The sequence below is a fragment of the Neomonachus schauinslandi genome, chromosome 9 (genome assembly GCF_002201575.2).
Source record: "Neomonachus schauinslandi chromosome 9, ASM220157v2, whole genome shotgun sequence".
NCBI lineage: Eukaryota > Metazoa > Chordata > Mammalia > Carnivora > Phocidae > Neomonachus > Neomonachus schauinslandi.
In genome coordinates this window covers 107,371,891-107,398,921 of record NC_058411.1, presented here as the reverse complement: position 1 = coordinate 107,398,921, position 27,031 = coordinate 107,371,891, and the positions used below count along the sequence as shown (strand labels likewise).

At 41.0% G+C, this 27,031-nt stretch overlaps 1 protein-coding gene across 1 annotated transcript; it reads right to left on the bottom strand.

The window, feature by feature from the left end:
- Positions 1 to 507: 507 nt before the first annotated feature.
- KIF23 (kinesin family member 23) lies at positions 508 to 24,560 on the bottom strand. The gene is given in 19 exon segments (XM_044917833.1): positions 508 to 1,036; positions 1,808 to 1,878; positions 2,529 to 2,607; positions 2,759 to 2,841; positions 7,397 to 7,708; positions 7,997 to 8,176; positions 8,460 to 8,633; positions 9,271 to 9,428; positions 10,353 to 10,511; positions 10,867 to 10,993; positions 11,228 to 11,347; positions 11,437 to 11,516; positions 15,543 to 15,645; positions 16,923 to 17,044; positions 17,196 to 17,308; positions 19,285 to 19,455; positions 19,905 to 20,014; positions 20,752 to 20,857; positions 24,544 to 24,560. Coding segments are annotated over 19 exon segments (2,301 nt in total). The 3' UTR covers positions 508 to 1,020.
- Between the last annotated feature and the right edge of the window lie 2,471 nt (positions 24,561 to 27,031).

Sequence of the window (27,031 nt, the reverse complement as noted above, 5' to 3'; positions counted from 1 at the left end):
CCTCACCTGAGCTTCTGGAGCTGCACTCAGGACTACATGTAAAAAAAGTCAGTCCAGAAGCTGGCAACAGAGGCAGGGAATGAGGGGAAGTGTAGGCTTAGCACCGTGCTTTGTGGTTGCCTACAGGCTGGTAGGGGGAGCCTGAAACAGGGTAGTCCCAGAGGTCCTTGTGTGGACCTCCTACTGAAATCCCAAAGCAGATAGCAGGGAATGTTCCTTCAATGTCCTTTGCTAGTCTTCTAGTTTCCATTTCCTCTCCCTCGCCCTCTCCCCAGTCAAGGAGGTCCCTCCTCAAAGCTGTGCTGCTGGGGTGAAATGCGTCCCTGGGCAGGAGAAGAACCCTGTTTTGAAGCTGTTCCTTTGTGTGCTTTTAAACAGGTAGCCCCAAGATGAGAGAAACAAATGAGCATCAGCTCAATGCAAGGCATGACGCTAGATGCTAGGAGTATGCGTTAAATGACTGTCACACAACTGTATTTCTTAGTGTTTATTTCAATTCTTTTCACATATCTATAAGGTCAGAAAGTGGATATATACATACAAAATTCAAAACAACTTCCTAAAATGGCTTTAGTATTAGCCAGTTATTGACATCCTTATTTTGAAAGTTTGAATTGTCAAATGTGTCTAAAGTGCATTCTTGCAAGCTAATCTATAGCAGCATTTGTTCTGTTTATAAAACCTTAAGTATCCAGACAAGAGCAGGAAATGTCACAAAAAAAAAGTGTGATCTACATATATTTTTCCTTAATCACCCAGGACAAAACACTTGTGTGAATTAGTTATTAAGTATATAAGAAATATACAAAACAATAGCATTATTAAAAAGTTCATATGGCAAGGCATGGAATATAAAAAGTGTGCTGAATCCTAGATATCTTTGGAACCATAGGGGGATCTCTGATCTGCACCAGTGTATGATGTATCTGAGGTCTGTGATAGTCAACAAAGCTGCGAGATGACTCAGAAGACTCCTGGCATGGCTCTGGAGAAATCACCAACACAAATAAGATTGTCAGGTCATGGTTTCTTGCGCCTAAAACGTGAAAACCAGCATTTAGTATTGACTGTTGCAATCAGTGACACATTCATAGCAATTGGATCTCCTAGGAAAGGCTTTACAAGAACTCGGGTTTTACTGTGAGAAAGTTCAAATCCTGAGAAAGCAAGTAACAGTTATAAAATATATGTACCCAGTATTAAATTTAAAAAGCAGGATTCCTGCCTTCATCCTGTTGCAGTGATTTTCCAACTTGCCTAAGGAATACATGTGTTAAAAATGGACACAAAGATTTGTATAGGTAAACATTTGAAAGGGGGTTTTACTAATATGGAAAATGAATAGACCAGACTCTTGGGTATGTGCTTTAATAGAAGGAAAAGTGTGATTCCTTCCCCTACCATAAATTCCACATTCCGTTTTATTTTAGTGAACACTTCACACTATAACGAGACCAAGAGGCAAGTTCGGAAAGAATGAAGAACCGGAAGAGCTGTCATCCCTGACTAAAGCCTCCAGCCTCCCTCCTTACAGGTGATCTCAGTCCAGCCTCTGAGAGCTTTATGAGCGCTAACAGAGTATCAATGAGCATGAGCAATCTTCCGTCACCTCCTGTTAATGCCCTTACCACGCGTTCTGAGGTTCTCAGCCCTGCTGTTGAAGTCTGCTAGAGGACCCAGATAGTCCAAGGGGTAAACAGAAACCACATATGTCCTCTTAGAAGTGGATAGTAGGGAGAAGCGGTGAAAGTGGAAATACTAGAGGAGGGAGAACACACACAGAAAGGCCCAATTAGTCAGGACTCACTTGGGTTGTGCATGATGCTGATATCCAGGTCCCAGCTGAGATCCTGCTCTCATCTCCACAGCCACAGAACACTAATAGGAACATTACAGAAGAGGAAAAGATCAGCTACTCTCTCTAGAGTCTATAAACACAGTTCTGCTCAGACGGGCTCAGCCCCGGTGGAATCCCACATTGCTTTCTAGTGCAGCAGAGACACCTACGTTAAAATACCAGATCCGTGCAGTTTATTTGACAGAGGCCCCAAAGCTGGTGAGCTGGAAGGGTCTCTAGAGATCATGCAGGTAATTTTCTTGAGGTTAGTGACCAGGGCCAGAGCTTAGCCTCCTAACACCATCTGCCCTTCCCATGCTCTTTCTAGAGGAGCCTCTCATCAGGAGTAACAGTAACAGTTCCACAGGGCACTGTGCTTCTGTGAAGATTCATTCCCACCAATTTGATGTGAACGGTTGTTATTCTACAGGGATGCTCTCTGACTCGATCCTCGGGCCCTGTCCCTCTACACTGAAAACAGGAACCTTGAGCCAGAGAGCTCCAGTAGGAGCAGACTAAACAAACAGGAGGACCTTGGCAGGTTCGCGGGGAACCATGCCTACAGGCCCCACTGGCAATGTCAGATCGGACCTCAGCTGCTTCAGAGAGCAGGAGAAGCTGGAGCCGGGGGCTTAAAATAGGTTGCCCCTAACTTTCATGAAGCAGACAAATATTTAACTTTTACCCCTACCCTTGTTTCTACATCAGTCCATTCCGACTCTGTACCATCTGGTGGGGCAGGTGCTGCTGTGGAAGATCTTCGTTTTCGACTGTGGAAAAACAGGAAAAATACTAGACATGGGATATCACTACACTCTTTCAGATAATTAATGCTACATCTTATAGGATATTGTGTTCTGCAAGAATAAGCAGCTGAGAAAGCTATAGCCCTCTGAAGAGATACATCTGATGATCACTCACCCAGTTGGCGATTCTTGTTTTAAAGTCTCAATATCCGTAAACTGAACAGACTGTCCACCACCTCTTGTTTTATAAACATCACCCTGAAGCCGAGAGAAAAGGTCAGCATTATACTTTGATATACCTGAATGATAAACATGTATTTCAAACTGAACTTAAGATTCTCCATGAAACAGTAAATAAAGTCCTAGTCACAAAAACCAGATGGTGCTGCAGACTGTGCTATTAAAATACTTGAGAAATTATCTCTCACTAAACAAAAGAAGTCCGATGCAATATAATCAGTAACATTCTTAAATTGCAAAAAATATTCCTTTTTGTTCAGTCTATAATTTAAAAATACCAAGGGTCAACAAATCTACCAGAAATTTCTAAATGTTCTAAGGCATTATACTGTCCTCTGGGTACCACCTCCCTCATATTACAGTCATATTTGTAACTCTGGTTATAATTAAGAACCATCCTCTAAATTAAATTTTCTCCAGTTGGCTTTTACTTCCCCAATTATTCATGGACTCTCTGATCAAAGGATAATTTTTCTACAGGCGAGGGAAGGGAAAGGGCTCTGGGTAGCTCAGTAATAAGAAATGTTGATAGGTCACATTTTAACGTGGGCTCTTTATCTGGAACTGACAAATGGTAGGAGTTCTTTGTTTGGGTTTACTTTTAAAGTAGTGGTTAAAACTAACTCTCCAAGTACATAATAGATCTGGAGTTCCTCTAACAGAATCCTGAGGATCTGAGACTGTTCACTAGAGAGCAGCTGATTTAGTCCTAGTTTAGCAGATTTAGAGCCTGAGCAGTTCCTTTAGTTTTCTAAGACACAAACAAAAAGGTTGTATCAACACCCATTTATCTTCGTTGACACTGCCTGTGTGTCATCAAAGGAACAGAAGAGTAAGTGTTTTTTTGCGAAGTTGACTTTCTGTGTTTTTCGTCCTGTGTCAATTTGTTTTTACCTTGATTAGTTTAGTTTCAATCTCCCCATCGGAGGCTAGTTCCTGGTGGGTCAGCATGTACTTCTCACACTTAGCTAGTGCCTTTTCATTTGCAACAGATACTGTGATGGCATGAGGGACATGTGGCTGCATGACTGTCTCAGTTTGCACGTTAGAGGCAGGCTTATGATCTACCCATCTGTCTCCTGCAGAGCGAGATCGTCTGTGGCGGAGACGAACTGGTGGTGCGTTCTGATCAGGTTGAAAGAGGAATCAAGAAACAAGCATAACCCAGAATTAATTTAAGGGTATTATTAGAAGTGCAGCAGGTTTGGCTAGGTTAGTTGATGACAGTATCAAAACAAATGCACAAGCCTTTTCAAAAGCTAAATATGTTACTCAGATAAGTTAAATGTTGTCTTTGTATTTAAGCACAAGACCAACAAACATCTTTTAATACCGCTTGTCTATTATACATTCTACACCAGGGAGCTTCCCTCCCTTTCAGCAAAACAATGGAAGGAAAACTTCTGGTTATGCTGCTAGGCTTTCCTGCGTAGGTGGTATTCAAGAGAATTCATTTTATATTCCCTATCAAAACCATTATTTGTGCCTGCCATTGTAAGGGAATCTGTTAGGTCCACAACTATGTTAAAGACTTCAAATGAGGTCAATAAAAGCCCTAAACATGCCACGGGCCTCTAAACAAAGAGGAAAACACTCCGTATACAAAGACAAACAATAAATAAGTAAAAACTAATGGACTGTATGGGCCAAAATGCTAAAGAACATAAGGTATAATAAGAAACCTATGTATAAAATGATTAAGAGAATATAAATGAAGTACTTCTGACTGCTTTGAGATCTTAAAATCTCAAATAGAACTTCATGACAAGTTCAAATACAATAATGGCTAAAACATACCAACTATTTTTTTTCTCAAACATTTCATAAAGATTCCAAGAACCAAACTAAAAATGTAGTATCAAATCAGTCTCTGTCAATTCATACAATAAAAAACTCGTTGCTTCCAGTTGACTATCATGTAAATCTGGGAAAGTTAAATTTAGCACATTCAGTCCAAGAAAAAGTATTTCACATACAGAACATAATTCCAAAGACAACTCATTGCTTCATACATCTCCTGTTTGTATAACTGACAGCAAATGAAAACAGTCTGTCACAGGCCAGATCCTTCCAAGCTGGTCACATACGAAGATCCCAACTTTAAGATGCCTGTCTGGAGAACTGAAGCGTTTCCCCTATGTAATCACAATCAACAGCTGAAGTGCTAGTGACAAGTCATTGCTACTAAGAACCTGGGCCATAGAGTTGGCCACAGAAGGTGGCCACGCCTCCAGCAACCCAGGAAACTTTCCACTCTTAAAGTGGCCTGATGTTGAACAAGAAAGTCAGGCTCTCATGAGCATTTAACAAAGGTGATAGTTTTCCTGAACACATTTAGCAATAAATGCATTATGAAACTAGCTTCAGAAAGGTGATAATTGTTACAATCTACTATCATTTATGGAATCAAAGGTATTTACAACTTCTTCCTCACTGAAGTATAAACTCAGCCCACCTGACATAATTTTTGGCCAAAACAAACCTAGATATGTTGTTGATACTAGCCTAAACTTTGCTGCACTTCTAAAAAGATCTGATTTCAAGTGAGAAGTTAAAGGATCTCTAGTAAATCCTCTTAAATATCTGAGAGCCGAATTAGATACCACATTAATGTTGACCAGGCTTAAGCAGGCCTTGAACAGTGTTCACTCTGTAAACTTTCATGAAAACTAAAGGGGATTTATTAGAGTTGATCAGAAAGACCAGTCACCATAATTTGCTCCCTAAAAAGTTTTCAAGCAAAATTTGCAAAGTAAAGAACTTAGGCTTTAGGGCGCCTGGGTGGCTCAGTTGGTTGGGCGACTGCCTTCGGCTCAGGTCATGATCCTGGAGTCCCTGGATCGAGTCCCGCATCGGGCTCCCTGCTCGGCGGGGAGTCTGCTTCTCCCTCTGACCCTCCTCCCTCTCATGCTCTCTGTATCTCATTCTCTCTGTCTCAAATAAATAAATAAAATCTTTAAAAAAAAAAAATAAAAAAAAAAAAGAACTTAGGCTTTAGAATCATCTGTTGTCTTGGTAAATACCTTGCAATTCATTACTATCCCTTAATAAGCAGGAGTGCAGGCCATCTAAATGAAGCTTATCTGTACCCTAAATTATAGGAAATCTAAAGTAAAATACTATTAGATTAATTTGTTAAAAGACAAATTCTAAAAGAACTATAGTAAGATTTTACTAAGTATAAATCCACAATATTAACTTGGTCCATTTATTCAGAGTCAAAGGAAAAACTTTAATCCTTAAGAAGAGAATTTAAGCGTGAATTTCTTTAAACACCCTTGACTGAGGCCGAGCCCTTATAGGTTGAGATAAAGGTCTTGAGATTAAAAACAATTTACTGGACATGCAAACCTTCAGTAGTTACAAAACAACAGGCCTGGACTATTCAAAAACAGTCAAGGTCATGAAAATCAAAAAAAGTATGTGGCCGGGAGACTATTTTATATTAAAAGAGATTGAAGATTGGGTCGCCTGGGTGGCTCAGTCGGTTAAGCGTCTGCCTTCGGCTCAGGTCATGATCCCAGGGTCCTGGGATCGAGTCCCGCATCGGGCTCCCTGCTCTGCGGGGAGCCTGCTTCTCCCTCTGCCTCTGTCTCTCTCTCTCTCTCTCTGTCTCTCATGAATAAATAAATAAAATCTTTAAAAAAAAAAAAAAAAGATTGAAGATACATAATAACCACATGCAGGGCATTGACTTTGTTAGGACCATAGATTAAAAATAGAGGATATTTATTCAATTAATGTTAACTTTCTTAGATTTGATAAAGACTGTTTATACAGGACAATGTCCTTAGTAGAGATGAAGTGTCACAGAGGGTAGGGACTTCCTTTCAGAAGTTCAAGGAAAAAATGATTACATATCTATATAAATGACAATTGGTAAATCTAGGTAAGAGGTAAGGTAACTCAACTTTTGAGTTTGAAACTTTTCAAAAGAAGTTTGAGAAAATAACTTTAAAAATAAAAGTTCAGGGCGCCTGGGTGGCTCAGTTGGTTAAGCGACTGCCTTCGGCTCAGGTCATGATCCTGGAGTCCCTGGATCGAGTCCCGCATTGGGCTCCCTGCTCGGCAGGGAGTCTGCTTCTCCCTCTGACCCTCTCCCCTCTCATGTGCTTGCTCTCTCTCATTCTCTCTCTCTCTCAAATAAATAAATAAAATCTTTAAAATAAATAAATAAATAAAAAATAAAAATAAAAGTTCAAAAGCAGCAAAAAATTTGAGGAAGGAAAAAATGGAAGATGTGCTCTGAGACACTCGTGCGCTGATTTTGTGGCTGCTCATTAGCTTATGCAAATGAAAAGCCCAGATTACTCTGGGATGCGCCCCACTGACCCGTGTTCGCTGGCGGCCTCGCGGTGGCCAGATGTGTTACAGCTATTTCAGATGAAGAGCTAGGCCTCAAGTTCAGGGTGATTTTCCAAAGTAAATAACAGAAAGATTAGACCTTGTTTATATTTCGAGTTCGCCCATCTTTCCATTTAACTTTCTGAATGAATCAAGTCACAGAAGCCCCCACCAAGCCCCGAGCTTCGACGCTCCGGCTGCGATGCTTTCAGAGAACACCAGCACTGACCCTGCAGCAGTGGTCCTCTTCTAGCTCTACCTCATTTCTCAGTGTGGGAACCACCTCCCTGCCTTCCGTCCAGTACATGCCTCGCCTTCTGTCTGACACGACACAAGTTTTACTTTGTCCTGGCTCCTGCTGCCTACGCCTTGCAATAGAGGTGACACGGACAGGTGTGCTGTACGGAGGCATTTTCTGCTCCCATTCCGAAATACAGGAAGCTACAGAAATGCTGCTGCAAGAGTTAGAGCGCCTGCGTAGCTGCGGCTGGCTCAGGAGCTGCTGGCCGGTGGGAATCTGAGCAATATAGTTACTAGAAAGCTAAAAAAATGGAAGAGAAATTAATGAGCAAGACTGAAACACCGAGAGAAACAATTCACTGCTATTGTCATTTTAGCACATGTTAGAATTATTTTTACTGAGTTACTCAATGTTTTCTTCTGAATTTGCACTAAATTTGTGTTTAGGCTAAACTTAAAAATATTTACATAGCGAAGGTGGAGAAATACAGTAAGTAATCTAAAACAACAAATGGAGCGTCCTAGAAAGTTACCTAACCTGAACAGATTTTCTCTAGTGCACGTGACTCCCCAGCCACGAAGAACTTACAGGTACTGGTGACGGGGAGACAGCTCTTTGAGTGCCTTTTTCCCGGTCCCGCTCCCGAGAGGGTCTCTCTGGCTTTTCGGCTTTGGGTTCCGTAACAATAGCCTTCAGTTGTTTCAATTTCTCATCTTTGACCCAGAGTTTATTTTGCATCTCCAGCTGCTTGGCTGCCACCCGGCGCTCCTAGGTTAGCGACAGGGACACATCTCTAATTCAGTCACACCAAATGCACGCACCCAACCACCAAGCCACCCCGTTTCCTAAGAATGACCGGCCTCCCGGAGTCCAGCACGCCTCGTCATGCATTTTAAGGGCAGAGAAAGGAAACGGAATGGACTGAACAGAGGCTCCTGCTGCCGCCGCTGCCGCCACCACCAAAACCCTAGGCCTGGGAACACGATTCAGAACACCTCGGGTGGAAATCAGTCCTCGTCCCAGAGGTAAGCACCGCAGGGGCGACACTCACGCATTCTTTCTCCCACTTCATGGTCGTTTCCGTCACCATGCCTTGCAGCCTGGCTTCCAGTCTGCGTTTGTCAGAAAATTGCCGCTGGAGTTTCTGGTTCTGAGTCTCAAGTTCCTGTTGCAGAGTGCGCTTATCTTCTTCATAGATCGTAGTTGTCTTCTCTAAAATCTCAATCTGGGAAGGCAGACCGTTCTGTTCAGGATCTGGCTTATAAACACTGCATGTAGCTGTGAACTAACCGCTTTCATGATTTGCTCATGCGGGCATAGTTGCGGAAAGAAAAATCATGGAGAAAACAGTTCCCTCTACAATTTCATCTGAATTCCCACCTCCATTCCTAGAAGTTAGAACTTCTAAACAAGGTCCTCACAGAAAAGACGAAGCTTTAATTGACTTCATGTGAAAATGATTTTCCCCTAAAATTAGACCTGAATTTTGTTTTTAAGGCTGTTTTCAGAAGAGATGAGCTTCTGTCTAGAATGAGTAAATGATACTCAGTAAATAAAAGAACAAACCTATCATCCTAAGTCAAAAAGCAAGCCATAACCAGAGCTAAATTCATGAAAGCCCTCTAAAAACTCACTTGTTTGGTCCAAGAACATTCTCTCCAGTTGGTAAAGTCTAACTCAGAAAATTAAAGAGTATGTTACCCCTCTAAAGCTCTTCACTCACATTTCTTCTTCTGTAGGCAGCCGGGTGCTGCCTCTCCCTCAGTCAGCAGTGGTGAAAGGCCGGGAGGGCGAACACTAGGTCACACAAAGCAGTGCTAACCTGCCAGCATGCACATCCACTCAGTCATGCCAAAACAAACCTTATACTCTAAAGTTTTGTTTTTCTTCTCCAGTCGTTCTATTTCCAATTTCTGTCCTGAGATCACCTTTTCTTTTTCATTTAGTTTTCCTTGAATGTAGTTTTCTTTATTTAAAACAGCACTGTCGAACTCTTGCAACAACGCTTTAAACGTAATAGCTGAAACAAAAGCATGGAGGCCAAGTTTACTCCCAATTCCAAAATAACCAGTGAAATCAACTTTTCCTAACCGGTATGTAGCTATTCAGCAAATCATGAGGGTCAGTCTGTAGCAGAAAACACGTTGAGAAGGAAATCAAGAGTTTGGTTCCCAAATCTACATGAGAGATATTCCTAGAGGCTGGTTTTTACTGAAAAACACGGAGTCTTTCATTTTGCACTACGGCATTCCTTGTCAGCCCTTACAGGTAAGTAATTTGCTTCAAAATAAATGCAAAAACAGAAATAACAGATTTAGGATCAGTCGGACTTGAAATCCCTGGTACACCAATTACTAGTTATGTGACTTGGGCAAGTTACTTAATTTTTCTGAGCACATGTCCTCCTTTCAGAACGGGGCTATAGATACCACTTACCTCCTCACACCTTTCCTCTGAAGATGCAAATGAATTGATGATGATAAAAATCGTAGACCTGCTCACTTGTATGTACCAGGCTGTTTGTTCACTGTTCTACATGATTCTCACATATTACCTCATTCCCACAACACCCTCTGAAGTAAGAAGTTAAAATCCTCATTTTGCAGATAGGGAGACCAAGAAATGGAAGACGAAGTCATTTGCCCAAAGACAGTCTTTAATATGTAATATTTATGAAGTGCCTTGCCAAAGTAAGTAACCAGTAGGAACCGAAAGCAAAGTAGCTATTACTCCTTTGTGTCCATCACTGTAGATTTTAAAAAGGGAGAGAATACACACCCACTGGTTTCTTCTGTTTTATGACCTGTGGGAAAGTTCCTTGTCAGTCTAATTGAACAAGGCTTGAACACTACAAAGTGTAGAAACAAATAACCCTTCCTTAAAGATCTCAGATTCGTTAAAATTTCTGGAGCTGAAATGATCGCAGACCGCTTTTGGCCCTTACATTGTTTGTGAAACTCATCGATCATCATCTGCCGTAGGTGATGTCGTTTCTCTAATGCCTCGATCAGCCTGGGAAGAGTCTGCTCGTCATTGATATCCAAAAGTTCACAGGATGGCAGAGGTGGAAAACTCTGTAAAACCACTTCTGTAACCAATGGTTCTGCGTTGAATTATAAAAAATTACAAGTTACACAGGAGAGAAAGCTTATTTAAATAACTTAAATCCTTGTGATTAGAATAACCCCCAGTTCAATGAGCCATGTACTTTCTTGAGTTGTCACAATCATACTTCCTTAAAAATGAGGTATAAAAAAGGAAAAGTGGGGAAAAAAAGAGTTACAGTATGTAACAAAAGAAAACTCATTTATCTCATTTATACTTTGGTTCTTTTTTTTTTTTGCACTTGGTTCTTGAGAGGAAGGGAAGTAAGTAGTAGTTCTCTAATGTGAAATCGATCTTAAGGAAAGAGAGACTGACAGATGTCAGTGTGCCCGTGATGTGACACCAAATCATACCATCTCCAACTGGACCTCCCCGAGCCTGGTTTCTGTATCTCCTTCCAGGCGTCAAACCACATATTGCCTTGTCCACTGGTCTTGCCACTTCAACTTCTTGGGTCACTTCTGCAAATCTCATGACTTGCTAAGATACAAAACACATCAGAGGGGGGGTTTTTCGTTTTTGTTTTTCTAAATCAGCATATTCAAGTCCTTCAGAAAATACTTAATGAAATAATAAATTGGTCATTAGTTCATTTCTGTAACTAATGGTTCTGTATCAGTTTTGAAAATATTTAAAATGTCATTCTTCACATCCAAATAGTTGTTTTCTCCATAGAAACTCTGAGACTTTATAAGATAAATATATCAAAATTACCAAGCTCTCTTCATAGTCTTCAGCCTTTGGATTCACACACACGATCATGCGTACTTTACCTTCCCCATCGAAGTAGTTCTTGAACAGATGGGTTAACTTTGAATCTCGGTATGGAACCATCTGTAAATACATTCAAACCCAAATATATAAGGCACAAGAATGCACACAAACAAAGCTCTACAAATGATGGAGGACAGGCTGTTGCTTACTTTGTTAGTTCCGTACATTTGGTTCTCTCTCAGGACTTCCATACATGTTCTTAGCGTCATTAATGACTGATTAATGTTACCTGACAGGAAAATATAAACAGGAGACATTTGAAAACAATAGAGTAGCTACAGTGTGGTCTGTCTGCCTATAAAATCCCCACTTCATAGAAATACTATATGGAAATTACAACTAACAGGTTTTAGTGGCTCAATCTAAGGAGCTGTCCTCACATGGCCTGGCAGTATTTCAGGAGTATTTTAATAGCAGTGTTTCAAGAGGGGGTTGAACACCATCCTTCAAGGATTCTATCAAAAGGACTGTCCATGGAATGCAACATTATATACTTCATGGCCCATAAAGTTTCTTCCCAATCTTAAATTCTATGAAAGTATATTAGATGCAGATGTTTAATATCCTCATATTAAAATATTATCTCAAAAGCATGACAATTTCAGGCTTCATCAGCACTGAAGTCCCCCCAGCACCTAGAGGGTCTCCTGTTTCCAACAGTCATGTGTTAGGATCCAGCTAACTCTGTCCCCTCCACATCCAAACAAGGATTCTTTTTTTTTTTTTTTTTTTTTTTTAAGATTTTATTATTTCTAAGTAATCTCTACACCCAATGTGGGGCTCGAACTCACAACCCTGAGGTCAAGAGTCACATGCTGTACTTGAGCCAGCCAGGCGCCTCCAGACAAGATTACTAAGGCAACATAGCTGTTACTTCTGACCACTCCTGTTTGGACTTCAGAGCCAAGGCAAGCCTGACTTCATCAAGCCTCCAGTAATGCAGGAGATCTCACTTGCAGAGACCCCCAAATACATCAGCTAACCCCCACCGTGCTCTCATCCTTGGTCACCTCTCAAAACACAGAGCTCATCTGTGCCTCCATATTGTCCCATGATTCATGATTCCTCTTCCTTGACCCCAACTCCCGGTGTCCTTCCTGCTTCCACTGTGCTCTCTGGAACCCAAATTCCTGTTAACAGACTTCACTACATCCTCACACCTCTCACAGAGAGCTCTACCCATCTCTCACTAATTGCCAGGGTTTCTTAACCTGGGGTCCATGTTGTCCATGGGTATGTTTCAGGAAGTCTGAATACTTGGATGGGAAATAAATTATACCTTTATTTTTTCCTGACTTCTGAAATTTAGCAGTTCCTTTCAATTATGAATGTAGGCCAAAAATATTAGTGGTGCCTGTGATTTTTGTCAGTACAAATCATAGGTAATTTTACAGCACATTACAGTTTATTGCTGATCAAGATATTTATATTCATTACTACTTTGAAATTATATAGTTATAAGACCTACTGGTGCATCTTTAATTAAGGCATTAATAAAGAAGCATGTAAATTATTGTAGTGACAAATGCCTTAAGAATACTTTTGGGGGGGCACCTGGGTGGCTCAGTCAGCCATCAGACTCTTTTTTATTAAGATTGATCTATTTATTTCAGAGAGAGTACAAGCAGGGTAAGGGGCAGAGGGAGAGGGAGAGGATCTCAAGCAGACTCCCTGCTGAGCGTGGAACCTGACGTGGGGCTCGATCTCATGACCAGGAGATCGTGACCTGAGCTGAACCAAGAGTCAGACACCCAACCAACTGAGCAACCCAAGGACCCCAGGCATCTACCTCTTGATAGCAGCTCAGTTCTTGATCTCAGGGTCGTAAGTTCAAGCCCTGCCTTGAGCTCCACGCTGGGCATGGAGCTTACTTTAAAAGGGGGAGGGTGGGTTGCACCTGGGTGGCTCAATCAGTTAAGTGTCTGACTTCAGCTCAGGTCATGATCTCAAGGTCCTGGGATCGAGCCCCACATTATGCTCCCTGTTCAGCAGGGAGTCTGCTTCTCCCTCTCCCTCTGCCCCGCCCCCTGCTCGTGCGCTCTTTCGCCCTCTTTTAAAAACACATTTCCATCTAATCAGTTTCCTCTGTAATCCTGTGTATTTTATGTTATTCACTCAGGATTATTCTGTGAAGTGTCCATGCAGTCATGGTGCAAAGCCCTGCAGGCTTACCCTCTTAACTGTCAGAAGGACAGTGCTCCCTGCTGCAGCCCAGGTGAAAATTGCTTGTTTTCTGAAGCCTGACATTTTATAAGGATGGTGAGCAGAGGAGGCCAGCAACATTCTCCTAGTCCCTAACTGCTGCCCTTCCATGTTCCCCCACACGCCTGCTCCTGGGTCATTCTGGTGTCGGTGAGGACTACTCTAACATGCTGCCAGAGGACCCCCACTCCCTCAACTCCAGTCAGTCTCTCTCTTCACCATGGGAGCCGCACAGCTATGCCCACACCCCACATCTTTATCACTCAGAACCGCACCACCTCTAGAAACCTGTGCCCCAACCACAATCTCCTCTTCTTCCCATGCTCACGCCCTCGTTTTTGTCCCACCTGTGACCTGTTCCCCATCCATACCAACACTGCTAGTCCTTTCTGGTTTTTTCCCAAAGCATCAAAACCCTCAAGCTTCTACTTTCTTCCACTGAGATAAACCTCTGCCCATCAAGGTGAATCCTTCCTCTCATGACCTGGTTTCCAGATTCTCTGTCTTATATACACATATATAATGTGGAGGTTTTTTTGTCATCTCACTTAGCTATCACCTTCTTTCTCCTTCCCAGGCTCTTCAAATCAATCACCTCAAGCATCTGTTCCTCAAGGCTTTGCCCTCAGCCTGTTCCCATGTGTCCTCCATGAATAATCTCATCTCCTCTGTTGCTTCCATCATATTGGCAAAACCTAAACCTATACACCTCAAGTCAAATCTCTCCCCTTGCAAATGCGTGTACATCCAGTGACTAGGCACTTGAACTGGAATAAGCTGAACACTCCAGCACAAACGCTATAATGGCCCACACCGGCACCTCAGACTGCTCTCTCAGCCAAGATCTTGGATCTGCCCTCCCCTCCTGCTTCCTGTCCACATGCAGTTCGACTTCCTAACTAGCTCTCACTTTTCTCGCACCCTTGCCTCCAGGGTACAAGATTGCTCCTCTGAATTACCGCGAAAGGCTCCCAACTGCTCTTCATATCTCTAGACCTGCCTCGGTACATTAATTCTCTATATGGGAAAACAATCTTTCTAAAAGACTAATTCTTTGTTGACTTTAAGGGGAGGCTGTATAACTGTAGAAAGACACAGTGTTGAGAATCCAGCCAACCTCGGTTTAAACTCAGGCTCCAGTCTTAGGAAAATTACATAACTTCTCCCAACCCATTTCCTCATCTGAAAAATGGGTATGACACAATCTTGAAAGGTCAGAATCAAGAAATGGAGCCCATGGATTGTTAATACTGAGATACACACTAGTCCTTTAATAATTGGCAACCACCATTATTCCTTCAGGACAAAATTCAGACTTTTTAATATGACAGACAAGAGTCCTCTTGGCCTTGCCTTGCTCTGCCGCCTCAGTTGTCATGGGTCACCAACCCACACCCTTCCACTTCAGGGACCTTGACCCTGCCATATTCTCAGTTTACAAGTGACTGCCTCCTCTGTCAAGGATGACTTTAACCCTATCTTCCATATAGCTCACTCAATTGAAGTGTCAACTTCATGAGTTTCCCCCCTAAACTTCCCCTTACACACACACCCCCAGACTGGACGAGTGTTCAAATACTAGTGCACAGTACACACTCCATAAATGCTATTATGTAAAACATAACATGAATGGCTACACTAATGAAAGATTAAAAAAAAACAAACACAAAAAAACAGATTTCCTTCCAATCCGCTTTGTGTTCAAAGATTTTTCCCACCTCTAAAAGCTAATTTTCACCAGTATGAATGTTGGAATCACTGTTAAATCACTTAATTTTAAGGATCTAGTAGTTTACTGACAATAGATACAATATGAATATAACTTGCTTTATATTTATTTTAATCACTTACCCTTATTCTTCAAGAAGTCAGTGTATTGTAACATACTGATACCAAACCAGCATTACTAAAGAAACAGCAATGACCACTAAGCCTCTAAATTACCAAAATTGAAGACAATTATGCTTAAACCACCTATCAATAAGCAGATGACAGCCTGGCATTGCAAGTTTTTGAAAGTTGTAGCAATCAATCAGTACTATGCTGTGCTCACCAGCTTCACGTAATCTGTTCCCTTCTGCTTTCGTCCGGTTCGTTCTTTCACTTCCAGCAAGATCTACCAGGGACAACTGGCTTATAGTGATTTGTTCCTTTTCCTGAAGGGAAGATCGTAATGCCAATAACATAAGGTATAACTGGTTTACAATGTTCTTTAAATATATTCCAGTCAACAAATCATTAAGTCTTACGAATATCACGTTTGCACAAATCAAAACAGTAGGGCCAAACGATACAGGTTTTGGAGGAAGAGTCTGCTAAGAGCATATGCTCAATATACTCATGGTAGTGATGATGACTTGCCCATTGTCTGGTCTTCCACATTATACTCTAAGCTCCATGAAAGCAGGGACTGCCTCTCAACCAATGTTCTCATCTCTAGCACCCTGCATAGCGCCTCATGCGCAAGATCTCAATCCATGTCTGCTAAGTAGTGAGTCTAGAACAGGCCTATCCTAAATTTTTCTATAACTAGATACTTAACAATTTTATAATCGAAAAATTTCATAATACTCTAATTGTATAAGAAATGAAAAGTAAGAGGTACATAACTGATTTGTAATATTAGAGGTGTTCAAAGGACAGCAAGCGTATATGGAGGCTTGACTTACAAGCATTTTCTAGCTAACATTTATAAATGCTGACTCTGTGTTAAATCAGGCACTGGCCTAAGAACTCTAGATACATTGCCTCCTTTAATCCTCACAACATTATAAAGAGTTTATAATAGGTCAGACAGCTGGCAAATTAATAGGACTCAGAATTCGAATCCTGGTGGTCTTCAGTACGCTGCTGTACCATCTTCTCATGACATGCGGAAACCTTCATGATAATGTTCACATGGAATTACACTTTAATAGCTTAAAGTTATTAAATGATTCCTATTCAGCTCAAATGCTTTTACTAATTGATGTAAGCCTTGTAGTGTGACAGGCCCAGCAGTAAAGGATGTTCGAAATGGGAGCCCTACTGGCCTATCAGCCAAGAGAAGAATAATTTACAATTGTCATCTCCTAAACCATACCTACCCTGGCAAGTTAACCGCTGACATTTTAAAACCATTAACTGAATTCCCACATACAAAATGAGTCTTCAGAGATAAAATAATGACTCATACATACTCATTTTACCTCCTCTATTAAAGAGATTTATAAAAGATTTATAAACCTTTTTCACAGCAAAATTCCAGGTTCTCAGATTCAATAGCCGCTTCCCAAAACTACACTCTCTAATGGAACAATTTTTAAATGTCATCACCCACATTTAATAATTCTAGAATAGTCTTCCTTGCAGTCAAACTTCCCTGATTTAACTCTAGTTCCAAAAACTCAGGGTTCAGTTAAAACAAGAAAAACTCCACACACTACAAATTTACCTGTAAGACATTGTCTCCATCCGCATCCAAGGGAGCCTGAACTAATTTAATGTTGAACACGCTATGGGAACGGCTGGACTCACGATTCAAATGTGTGTTAGCAATACGTCTCTTTTTCTGGCCTGTGATAACAGACATCATTGATCAAACCTGAACTCAGTCATTACAGTATACATGCTTTCTACGACAAAGTACTGCCATCAAATTATAGTAGCAACTCTCAGGATTATATTTATTATTTCAGATTTTCCTAATTTTAGCTCCGTTTCTGACCTCTCCAGAAAACTTCAAAAGCCTCCTCAGTAGATTTCACTTCTACTTCTGTACATCCTGCAACATACATGTTATGGTTCTTATCTTCACGAAGCAATTTAGATTGTGGCGGTCTGTGAGAAAGAAAAAGACATCAGTCTCCTAAATGATGAGATCCTAATATCTCAGCTTAAGACTAGAACTAAAATGCCAGGCCACATGACATCGATTCTTACCATAGGAATAGGCCTAGGCAAGAGCTCCAAAAAAATAGGAAATGTGGGTGAGTATAAGGGTATATAGTCAGGATTAGTTACATAACGGGGTCACAGGAATCTATGTTCTAGAAGCTTTGCTCTAATTTGTTCTAATAAAGCACACAAAACACTTACTAAACAGAGAACAAAACAGTATTATAGCAACATCACATGCACAGGTTAAGCATCAAAATCTAGCCTTTCCCTAATTTTAAAGATCAACAGAGAGCTGGTTCTTGCATCAGAGTCAGCAAAAGACAAATTCAGAAAGAGTTTGGTATATACTAGGAGTGGCAATCTTTTCAAAGTGGCTGGTCAGGTTTTGATCTGCACAGTAGGATAAAGATGGAAAGCCTGCTGGGTCTCAGTCTCGTGAGCGGTGGGGAAATGTGTGCCAGCCACCATCACTCAGTACAGGGCAGATTCCCCAGGCAGCAGGGAGGGGCTTAGAGGTAGCAGCCAGCCCGCGAAAAACCACCTACATGCAAACATGCTACAGACGCCAACCACTAGTATAACTGCACCCTTTCTCCTTAAGGAAAGAGTCAATGTCATCACATACACAAAATCTGTGTTCCTCATGGGCGTGCTGCAACTGTTCCACCTACCAAAGGAATAAGGTGTAAGTTACTGTTTCTACAGCAGCCAGGCTCAGTCCACAGTAGTGACGGTCACGATGAGTCGGCTCTTAAAAACCCTCTACTTATATTTCTTTATCATATTTTCAAGTTAACCAGCTCAAAAAAGCAGAATAAACACCACCTTAACCAATTAAATCTGAATTCAGTGCCAAATATGCACCCAGTGAGTTCATTCAAGGAGTTACCAGAAAGGTTACAAGGCATGCAAGGCACATTTGTCAGTCTTCCTTTTGTAAGACTAAAACCAAGAGAGGCTTCTTTGAAAATAATCTCATTTAAAACAAACCAAACAGAAACTTGGCACGTGCGCAAAAAAGTGAAATGGATTGGTAGCAACGAATGACATCACAAAAGTTGAGGAAAGTGAGTACACACAACTGATACTGTGAAACAAATGGGAAAGGAAGTAATCCATAAATTGCTTAATGTAATTTATTAAACCTGTTCTCAGTCTCATGGTTTTCTAAATAACCAGCTGTTTCTCCAATAATGTTCAGTTAGTCTTCATATTATTTATGTTCTGAGAGGCCCTAACAAAGACAACATTGAAGATAAGCATTTAGCTTAAGAACAAAACCGTCAACTCAAGAACAAGATCCTAATATGAAATGAGCCTCCAGAGTCCGCTCTGGCACAAACACGGGTGGTGATGCCAGGCTGTAACTGCTCTTCAGTCTGAGCCAGCCAAGACCCAAGGAAATCTAAGGAGTTGTCTTTTAACTCTGGTGGAATGATGATACAGATGTAACTTCATATTAATCAGGGATGAAAGATCTGTATTAGTTGTATGGACAACAGCTTTGGTCTCTGCTTTGTAGATTACCAACCACAGATGGTTAACGTGGCTATGAACTCCCAACACTAAGTGTTAGGTTCTTGAAAGGTAACCCCACAGGGACACTTCCTTACACAATTACAGTCCTTCTCAAAATACAGCCCCAAGGCCAAGAGTTCTCAAAAGTAATGTCTAAGATGAGTATTCAGGTCTCTCTTCTCCTTAGATGCCTTAACCCACTGGTTCCCTAATATAGCTGCATGTCTGGTGAAGAATAAAACTATGCACTGAACACCAACTGCATGATATACAAGTTTCATTTCATTGTGAAAACAAAAGCATTATCACCATTTATCACTGAGAAAACTAAGGCTCACTGAGGTAAAGTGGCTTCCCCAAGGTTAAGCAGCTAACATGGGACTCTCTTCACTACTTACTTAGGCTTTATGGGATCAAACGGCACCTCTTCCAATAGATCATATATGTAATTATTATATATTTCAATATAAGAGACAAATACACCATAGACACTGTCTTCATCAACCTCTTCTGCTTTGCAGAATTCTTGTACATTTATCATATCTGCAAACTCTGGGTCTACTTGTCGTCTGAAAAAAGAAAAAAGCCAAAAAGTCTGTTCTTTCACACTGAGTCAGTATCAAAAGTAAATGATCTCAAGGGGAAACTAAAAGATGTAAGTTAAAAGACCTGTCACTGCAAGCAGAAATGCACAAAGCCATCTATTGATACTCATGGTCAGCCAACAGTACCACCGCCCCACCCCCCACCCATGTCCTTACAGATACACAACACCGGCTTTTCTACCCTCTCCCACCCAGAGTGGCACTTTCTCTAAATAGAAATTCAAGGACCATGTGCTCAAAACCAAAGAGAACATCTGAGCAAATAAACTTAATGAAGAACATTCCTCAACTCTGATCTCACTACAGTCAACTGTCAGACCAACTCCCCTTCATGTTCATCATTCCCTACGCCTGAGAAAGCCACCAGACAGGGTTCCCCTTAGGCTAGTGTCACATTGAATGTAATTACTTACTTGCTAGAGGGAGTCTTTGGATTGGGCATGGCTTCTCTTTTCTGCCGTTCTAACAAGGCGTCAACTTCACACTGTATATCCATGCTATTCCTGTCATTAGATTTAAAAACCTGAAGTGGGGGTAAAAATCGGACCATGATTTTTTAAGAATTTGACTTAAATAGCAAGAAACATATTTGAGAAATAAGAAACATTTACTACTTAAGGTTTCAAAATGTATCCAGTGAATTATTTTTCCTTTAACACTACTGTATCCACAGGTCTCTTGGTCCCTATGCCCTCAAGTGAAATTACACTTACGTATCGTTTAGCTTGAAATGACCCTATACTGTTAAAGATCATGTCCAAACAACGAGGAAGCAGACCTCCTTCTCCTGGAGAACCAGTCATCGTGTGAGTTTTTCCACTTCCTGTCACACCATATGTGAAAAGGAGACCTACAATGTAGCAAGTTACATGGAGTTATATATTGAAAGTCACACTGGGTTATATCTTAAAAGTCCTCCACTTTTAATATTTCTTCATTGTATTACGAAACACTTAAAATTAACCAGCTCAAAAAAGCAGGATTTAGGGGCGCCTGGGTGACTCAGTCGGTAAAGCATCCGACTCTTAATCTCAGCTTAGGTCTTGATCTCAGGGTGGTGAGTTCAAGCCCTTCATTAGGCTCCATGCCCAGGGTGGAGCCTACTTAAATAAAAATTAGAAATTTTAAAAAGCAGGTTTTATACCACCCTAACAAAGCAAATCTGAATTCAAGGCCAAACAAAACCAAATATGTAAGTATCAAAAGTTTTTTCAGAGGGGGACAAAAAAGAAAATGTAACAAAAACTCCAATAATCATACCATTTTTGCCATGAATGAGGTCATCTACCAAGGGATTAGCCACAACATCAAAGAGTTCCTTCTGGGTGGTATGAATGCCAAATACTTGTTTAAATGAATACTGAGTCTGTGAAGAAGAAGAAAAAAATAAAAAGCATATGAATGGAATTTCACTCTATCTAAGCTAGAAATACACCCGTTTAAATGTATTCAGTTGGGGGCGCCTGGGTGGCTCAGTTGTTAAGCATCTGCCTTCGGCTCTGGTCACGATCCCAGGGTCCTGGGATCAAGCCCCGCATCAGACACCCTGCTCTGGGGGGAAGCCTGCTTCTCCCTCTTCCACTCCCCCTGCTTGTGTTCCCTCTCTCGCTGTGTCTCTCTCTGTCAAATAAATAAAATCTTAAAAAAAAAAAAAATGTATTCAGATGTCTTTTAGTGAACATTTAAGATCTAGACATACAAAGAAAAAACATGAAGTCTTTAAACTTGGAACCCTTAAACAAGTCATGACATTACTCAATTATACCCCTCATAAAGAGAATGTAGAAGTCTCAAGTCCACTAATGCTTCACAGACCAAGGCTGATTTTGGACAACAAAGATCAAAATTATCATGACTCAGTCACAGACTTGTGAAGATCATCAAGCCTTTCCCCATATACTAATTTACCACTTGCTCTTTTAAAATGCCACAGCAGCATAAAACCAGTGTTGATGGTGTACCATTTTAAAATCAGAAATGAACTGTAAATATAATCTCATCTGAGTTTTTCTATGAAGTAAGTTTTAATTGTGACCTTTAAAAAAGTCAATACTTCAATTATCAAATCTCTATCAAAATATGATTATTATAACGCTATAACTATATTACCAAAAATATTACCAAACTCCTATTTGGAAAATTTGATTGGGGATTGAGGTATATATATAAATATATTTTCATGTAAACTAAATTGTCCTAATTGTCCAGAGCCTGAAGTTCTATTATTTCTGTTTTTGTTATTTTTTAGTTTTTTTTGTATTGTAGACATTACAGTTGTTTCTGTGACCTTCCTGAATTTCGCAACTTTTACTTCACGAAGGTCAGTGCTTGCTGAGCTATTTTTTACATGAGCATTCACTAGAATTTATCACGGATTATAGCCTTTGTCAAGCAGCACTCCCTTTCCTGTTTTATACCCTTGTCCTTAAATTCAACCCGTACAGATATCACTATCATGACACTTATGTTTTTAAAATGAGCAGTTCTGTCCCCCCAAAAGGAGACGTGTCTAGAATAGTACTCAAATGTACACTAATACAACACGTACCAAGCACTGCCTTAGCCTGGCCGTGAATCATTTCACTCTTACCTTCGATTACATACTATTATTATGCTCATCTGATAACTTGTTAAAGATCACACACCTGCTTCAGCTAGGCTAACTCTCACTTCGTGAAGGTTTTATTCCAATCCTGCAAAACAGCTGTAGAGTTCACAAGAAGAACAAAGAATCTTAGAACGGAAAGGATACACATAAAATAGTGCTGACAGATCAGTCAGATGACCTCCAAGTTCTTGTGAACAAACCCCTCCTTACCAGTAAAGAAAACCAAGGCCCAGAGGAGGAACTTGCCCAATCCTATGGTGCTGACTGGAATCCCAGCCATTTCCAGGCCAGCGCTGCCTTCTGTGACAAGGCAGTGAGGACTGCTAATCCTCACCAAGCTTTCTGTCTACTTATACATACGAAATTAATCTAAGAGAAGTGAAGTTCTTCACAGTAAGGCAGTTCTCAATTATTTGACTTCTTTGAAGGCCCACTCCTCCATGAAGCCTTCCCAGACTATTCATTCATGCTTCATCCATATTCACTGAATGGGGAACAGGACAGATAAGGTGCATATCCCCGCCCAAGCTTACATTATAGCAGGGGAAAGAGACGATAAACATACCTCTTGATGTGCTAAGTGCTTTCAAGGAAGCACATAAAGGGCAGACCAGGACAGAAGCAGGGAAGACTGCCACTTCTGATAAGGTAGTCTGGACACTCTCTCTCAGGAGGTGATGTTTAAGCTGAAATCCACAGATGAGGAGCCATCCATGATAAGAGCCAAGAGAAAGAAAAGTCCACGCCAAGAGAACCGCCCTGAAGCAGGATCCGGGCTTAACCAAGGAACTCAAAGGACTGGATGACTAGCAAGAGATGACCGTGGAGAAATAGATAGGAAACAAATTAAGCAGGATTTTGCCCATTTAAAGACTTTATGTCTTGAAAGATTTTAAACAGGGAAAGCGTCAGATCAGATTTACACTTTAAAAGATCTCTCTGGCGGCTCTGTAGAAAATGGACTGGAGAGTAAGATTCAGAGAAGAAGCAAGCAGTCCAGTTAGATTTCAAAGTATGGCCAGCAAGCCAGTGCCCCTCTGGAAACTGTTTCGTTTCCCTAGAAGGAGAGAATTAGAGAAATCTGGAGTAAGTTTAGAAACTTCTGTAGCCATTTGACATGGCTGCCACATCCCAGCATGTCATCACTAGGCTCATCTCATTGAACAGATTATCAAATCACTTCTCTATGGACTAACTCAGATGGCAAAGCTACATGAAAGTATCAGTCACGATAAACTGAAAATCTTAAAAAGCTGTTCCTTCACCACAGATCATTTGAGAAGCACTAGTCTTGGTAATTATAATAGCAAGGCCAAGACAGGCGGTGGCAGTGGAGATAGAAACAAAAGGACAGTTTCACACTGGAGCAGAACTGATAGAATGGGATACGAGCGGGGACACATGGTGCTACCATTGATTGAGAGAAGACTAGGGAGGAAATGATTCAAAGGGGGAAAAAATCAAGAGTTCTTTTGGACACGTAGAATTTGAGATGCCTATATGACATACAGACAGTGGATGTTCAAGTTTAGAGGTGAGAAAAGGTCTAGGCTGAAGATAAAACTCCAGAATTATTATCGTATAACCAACATTTAAAGGCGTGGGAAAGTGTAGAGAAGAGAGCCCTGGGTATAGCCCACTCCACTACTGAGAGGTTGGAAAAGGAAGAGGAGCCCGCAAAGGGTGGACAGTGAGAGCCGAGAACATGAAGACCTGGACAGGAGATAGGAGAGGACTTCGGGAAGGATGGTCCTGCTGAGAAACAGATTATGAGGACAAGAGGTGTCCATCCAATATGAGCAGTCCAGAGGCCACTGGTAGGCTTCTGACAAGCTCACAAGAGCAGGGTGCACGAGAGTGAAAGGCTGCTAGAAAGTAGAGACAACAGTCTGAATCAATGCTTCCTCTTGCATTCCCATAGTCCATCTCTTTCAGCACACCGGTCTGTCTTCTATCTGTGCCTCCAACTCAGCTGTAAGCCCCGTAAAGGGAAGGATTGTGCCTTACTCATTTTTGAAAATCTCTTTCTGCCCTGCAGCTTTAGTGTAATGTTTGTTGAACTGAACTAAACTCACTTTGCTCAAGATTTTACTAAAAAATAACACTTCATGAAAATACACAATGCCTATTGCTATTTTAATATGCACATGAAATTGTATGTATGTGTGTCTGTGTGTATAGCCATCCAGCACAATCATTCATTAAATGATCCCTAACCTATGCTCTTAAATAATCCAGTACAAGAAATTAACTTGTAAAAGCAATCCTCTAAACTCAAATATACCAAACATATGCCTATCCACACTTTATATATGGTGGTTATAGGGAAGTAAACAAGTTTTTCAAAAAAGTGGAAACATGAATTGTGTTAAATGTAAAAAATGGTAAAGCCCTTCAGGAGAGAACATCTCAAGTAAAAACAGCTTGGTTCCAATGGGAATTACCTCCTTGTAGTCTCCATTTCGGTTGAGTCTGTAACCCTCAGGAGTATGAAGCTGAACAGTTGTATTATTGATCACTTCTATGCAGCACTCTTGATCAGGAAGGCTCAGTGGGCGCACCCTGCAGTACACCTGAAATTACAGGAAGGTGCTTCCAGAACGAAAGTTGACTACTTTTCATTTCAGCTTCCCATTCATTCATCCAACACTTGGTTTCTCAACATAAGAGATTTATATAAACTTAGAGCTATGAAAACCAAAACTTGCTACCAGAAATTGTCAGATGTAAACAGATATATCAGATACAAGGGATTTTAAATACACATAGAATTAAAACAAATTTGGATAACAAAAGCATCAAATCACACAGCTTCTCTACACTATTATTATACTGGCACAAATTGAATAAAGCTATATACTACCATTAATACAAAAATTTCTAAAATTAATAACATCATACAATGAGAATTATTTGAAAAGCTGTTAGAATTCTTTGAAATTGGATGTCAAATAAAACTTGGCAGCCTAACACTTAATATACAAGTATATATATACAAATAAGTATAATAATATACATATATACAAATAACGGCAACATCCAAAACACGACTTCTCAATCAGTGATAGGGTTAAGGAAAAACTGTTCAGCTGTATGTGCAAAGTATCTGGTTCCCTCAACTTAAAACAAGAGACACATTCCAGTGCCAGTGAAGGAGAGAGAGAAAAATATCCCAGAGCAAACCAACCTTCTTTTATTTGCCATTTGCCTTTGAAAGCAAGTTCCCAAGCCTGAAACTCATGAAATACATGCAATTATGATTAGTTACTGGACTGAATCAAACTGTTCTACACCAGAGTCTTTATGAAGCGTGCCATCAGTTACTATTTAACAGCCCTGAAGATGGGAGAGGACGCTCATCCAAGCAGAAATTTCCCTGCCTTCCGAGAAAGCAGGAAGAAATCTCCAGGACAGTTGAAGAATATTTTTCATTATCTAACTTTTCAAATTATAATTAGTTATAGGAGTTATGCAGTTGACAAACAAAGACTTCATTTTACTGGACTATGAATCCCCCATAGAAACAAAATTTTAAAGCTGGAACCAGCCTTACCTATTTCACTAAATGTTTTCAGACTCTGCTTCCACATCTCCAACCTTTCCAAGTATATATAGAAGACAGAAAAGGCCTGAAGAAACACACACACACACACACACACATTTATAAGGAGACCTTACCCCAACTGGGTCTTTAAGACTCGTTTGTGATCCTTTCTTCACTAGAAGTTTCCTGGGCGTCTTAGTCCTCCTGGTCATAGGTTAAAAAAAATTCAGTTCAAAATAACATACAAAAACCTCACCTGTAATTCATACAGAGACAACCTTCCTAGGGTTTATAAAGTTCTCCCTTAGCAGCTCCAAAACATTACACCCCAACATAAGAATAAGCTGCATTAGAAGAAAGTTTGTGGCACACAATGCAAAAGTAAGGATAACTGGGTTCAGGAGATGGTTTCAGTACTAGATAATAGTTCTATATTTAAAATAGCTTGCATTTTTTCTTGAAGGACAATTTTACAAAAGCACTGCAAATTTGAAAAATCTACAGATAATTGACCACGCTTATCTTGAAGGCATTTATCTATGCACGCAAGCACACACACTGCTCCAACAGCCATTGCCAAGGCAGACTGACAAGGATTAACTTCACCAAATGATAAAAAAGTAGATGGGGAAATCCATTCTTTCATCAACATCTGTCTATACTTTTAAGAAACAATTGTTTATTGAATTCTCCAAGCTATCATCTTGTCCCCAAACAAATTTTAGTCTCCAACCTGCAATTTCTTGATCTCTTAGAATCCAAAGAAAAAGATACTTTGACTTCACCAATTTCTCTAGCATGCGGCTTTCCTCCAAGGCAACCCCCACATTTATCTATAGTGCAGATGAACATTTAACACGAAAATTGAGTGTAATTATTGGCATGGACTACAGATCATTAAAATATTTTCTCAACACATTCCGAGATGAAACAAGCAAATTAGTGTTTTCAGTACAAAGTATTGTGGTTTTGCTTAAACTCGATTTTTTTTTTTTTTTAAGATAAAAGATTTTGACTTCGGCCCCTTAAGAAAACCAGCTGCGTTTGGCAAAGTATTGCTTTCACCCAGGAGCGGTCCGGACGCGGGGCAGCGCGGGCGCCGGATCTGGGGCAGGAATGCGGGCTTGGGCGCTCGGGGGCGGAGCCGGACTGTCAGCCGGCCCAGACTCACGCCACAGTACCTGGTCTCGGCCTCCAGGCCACCGGCTGGGCTCGGAAGAGCACGCCGCGGTCACGGGGGGCCAGGGCCCTCCAGGGACGGAGGCCGCCCGGCGCCCCCACTACCAGGGCACAGCCCGCGGGGCGACCCCCCGCCCGCAGCACCCGCGGCAGAGTGCAACCTGGGCGCGCCGGCGGCCGGGCGGGAAAGGGGCACTTCCTTAAGGGCT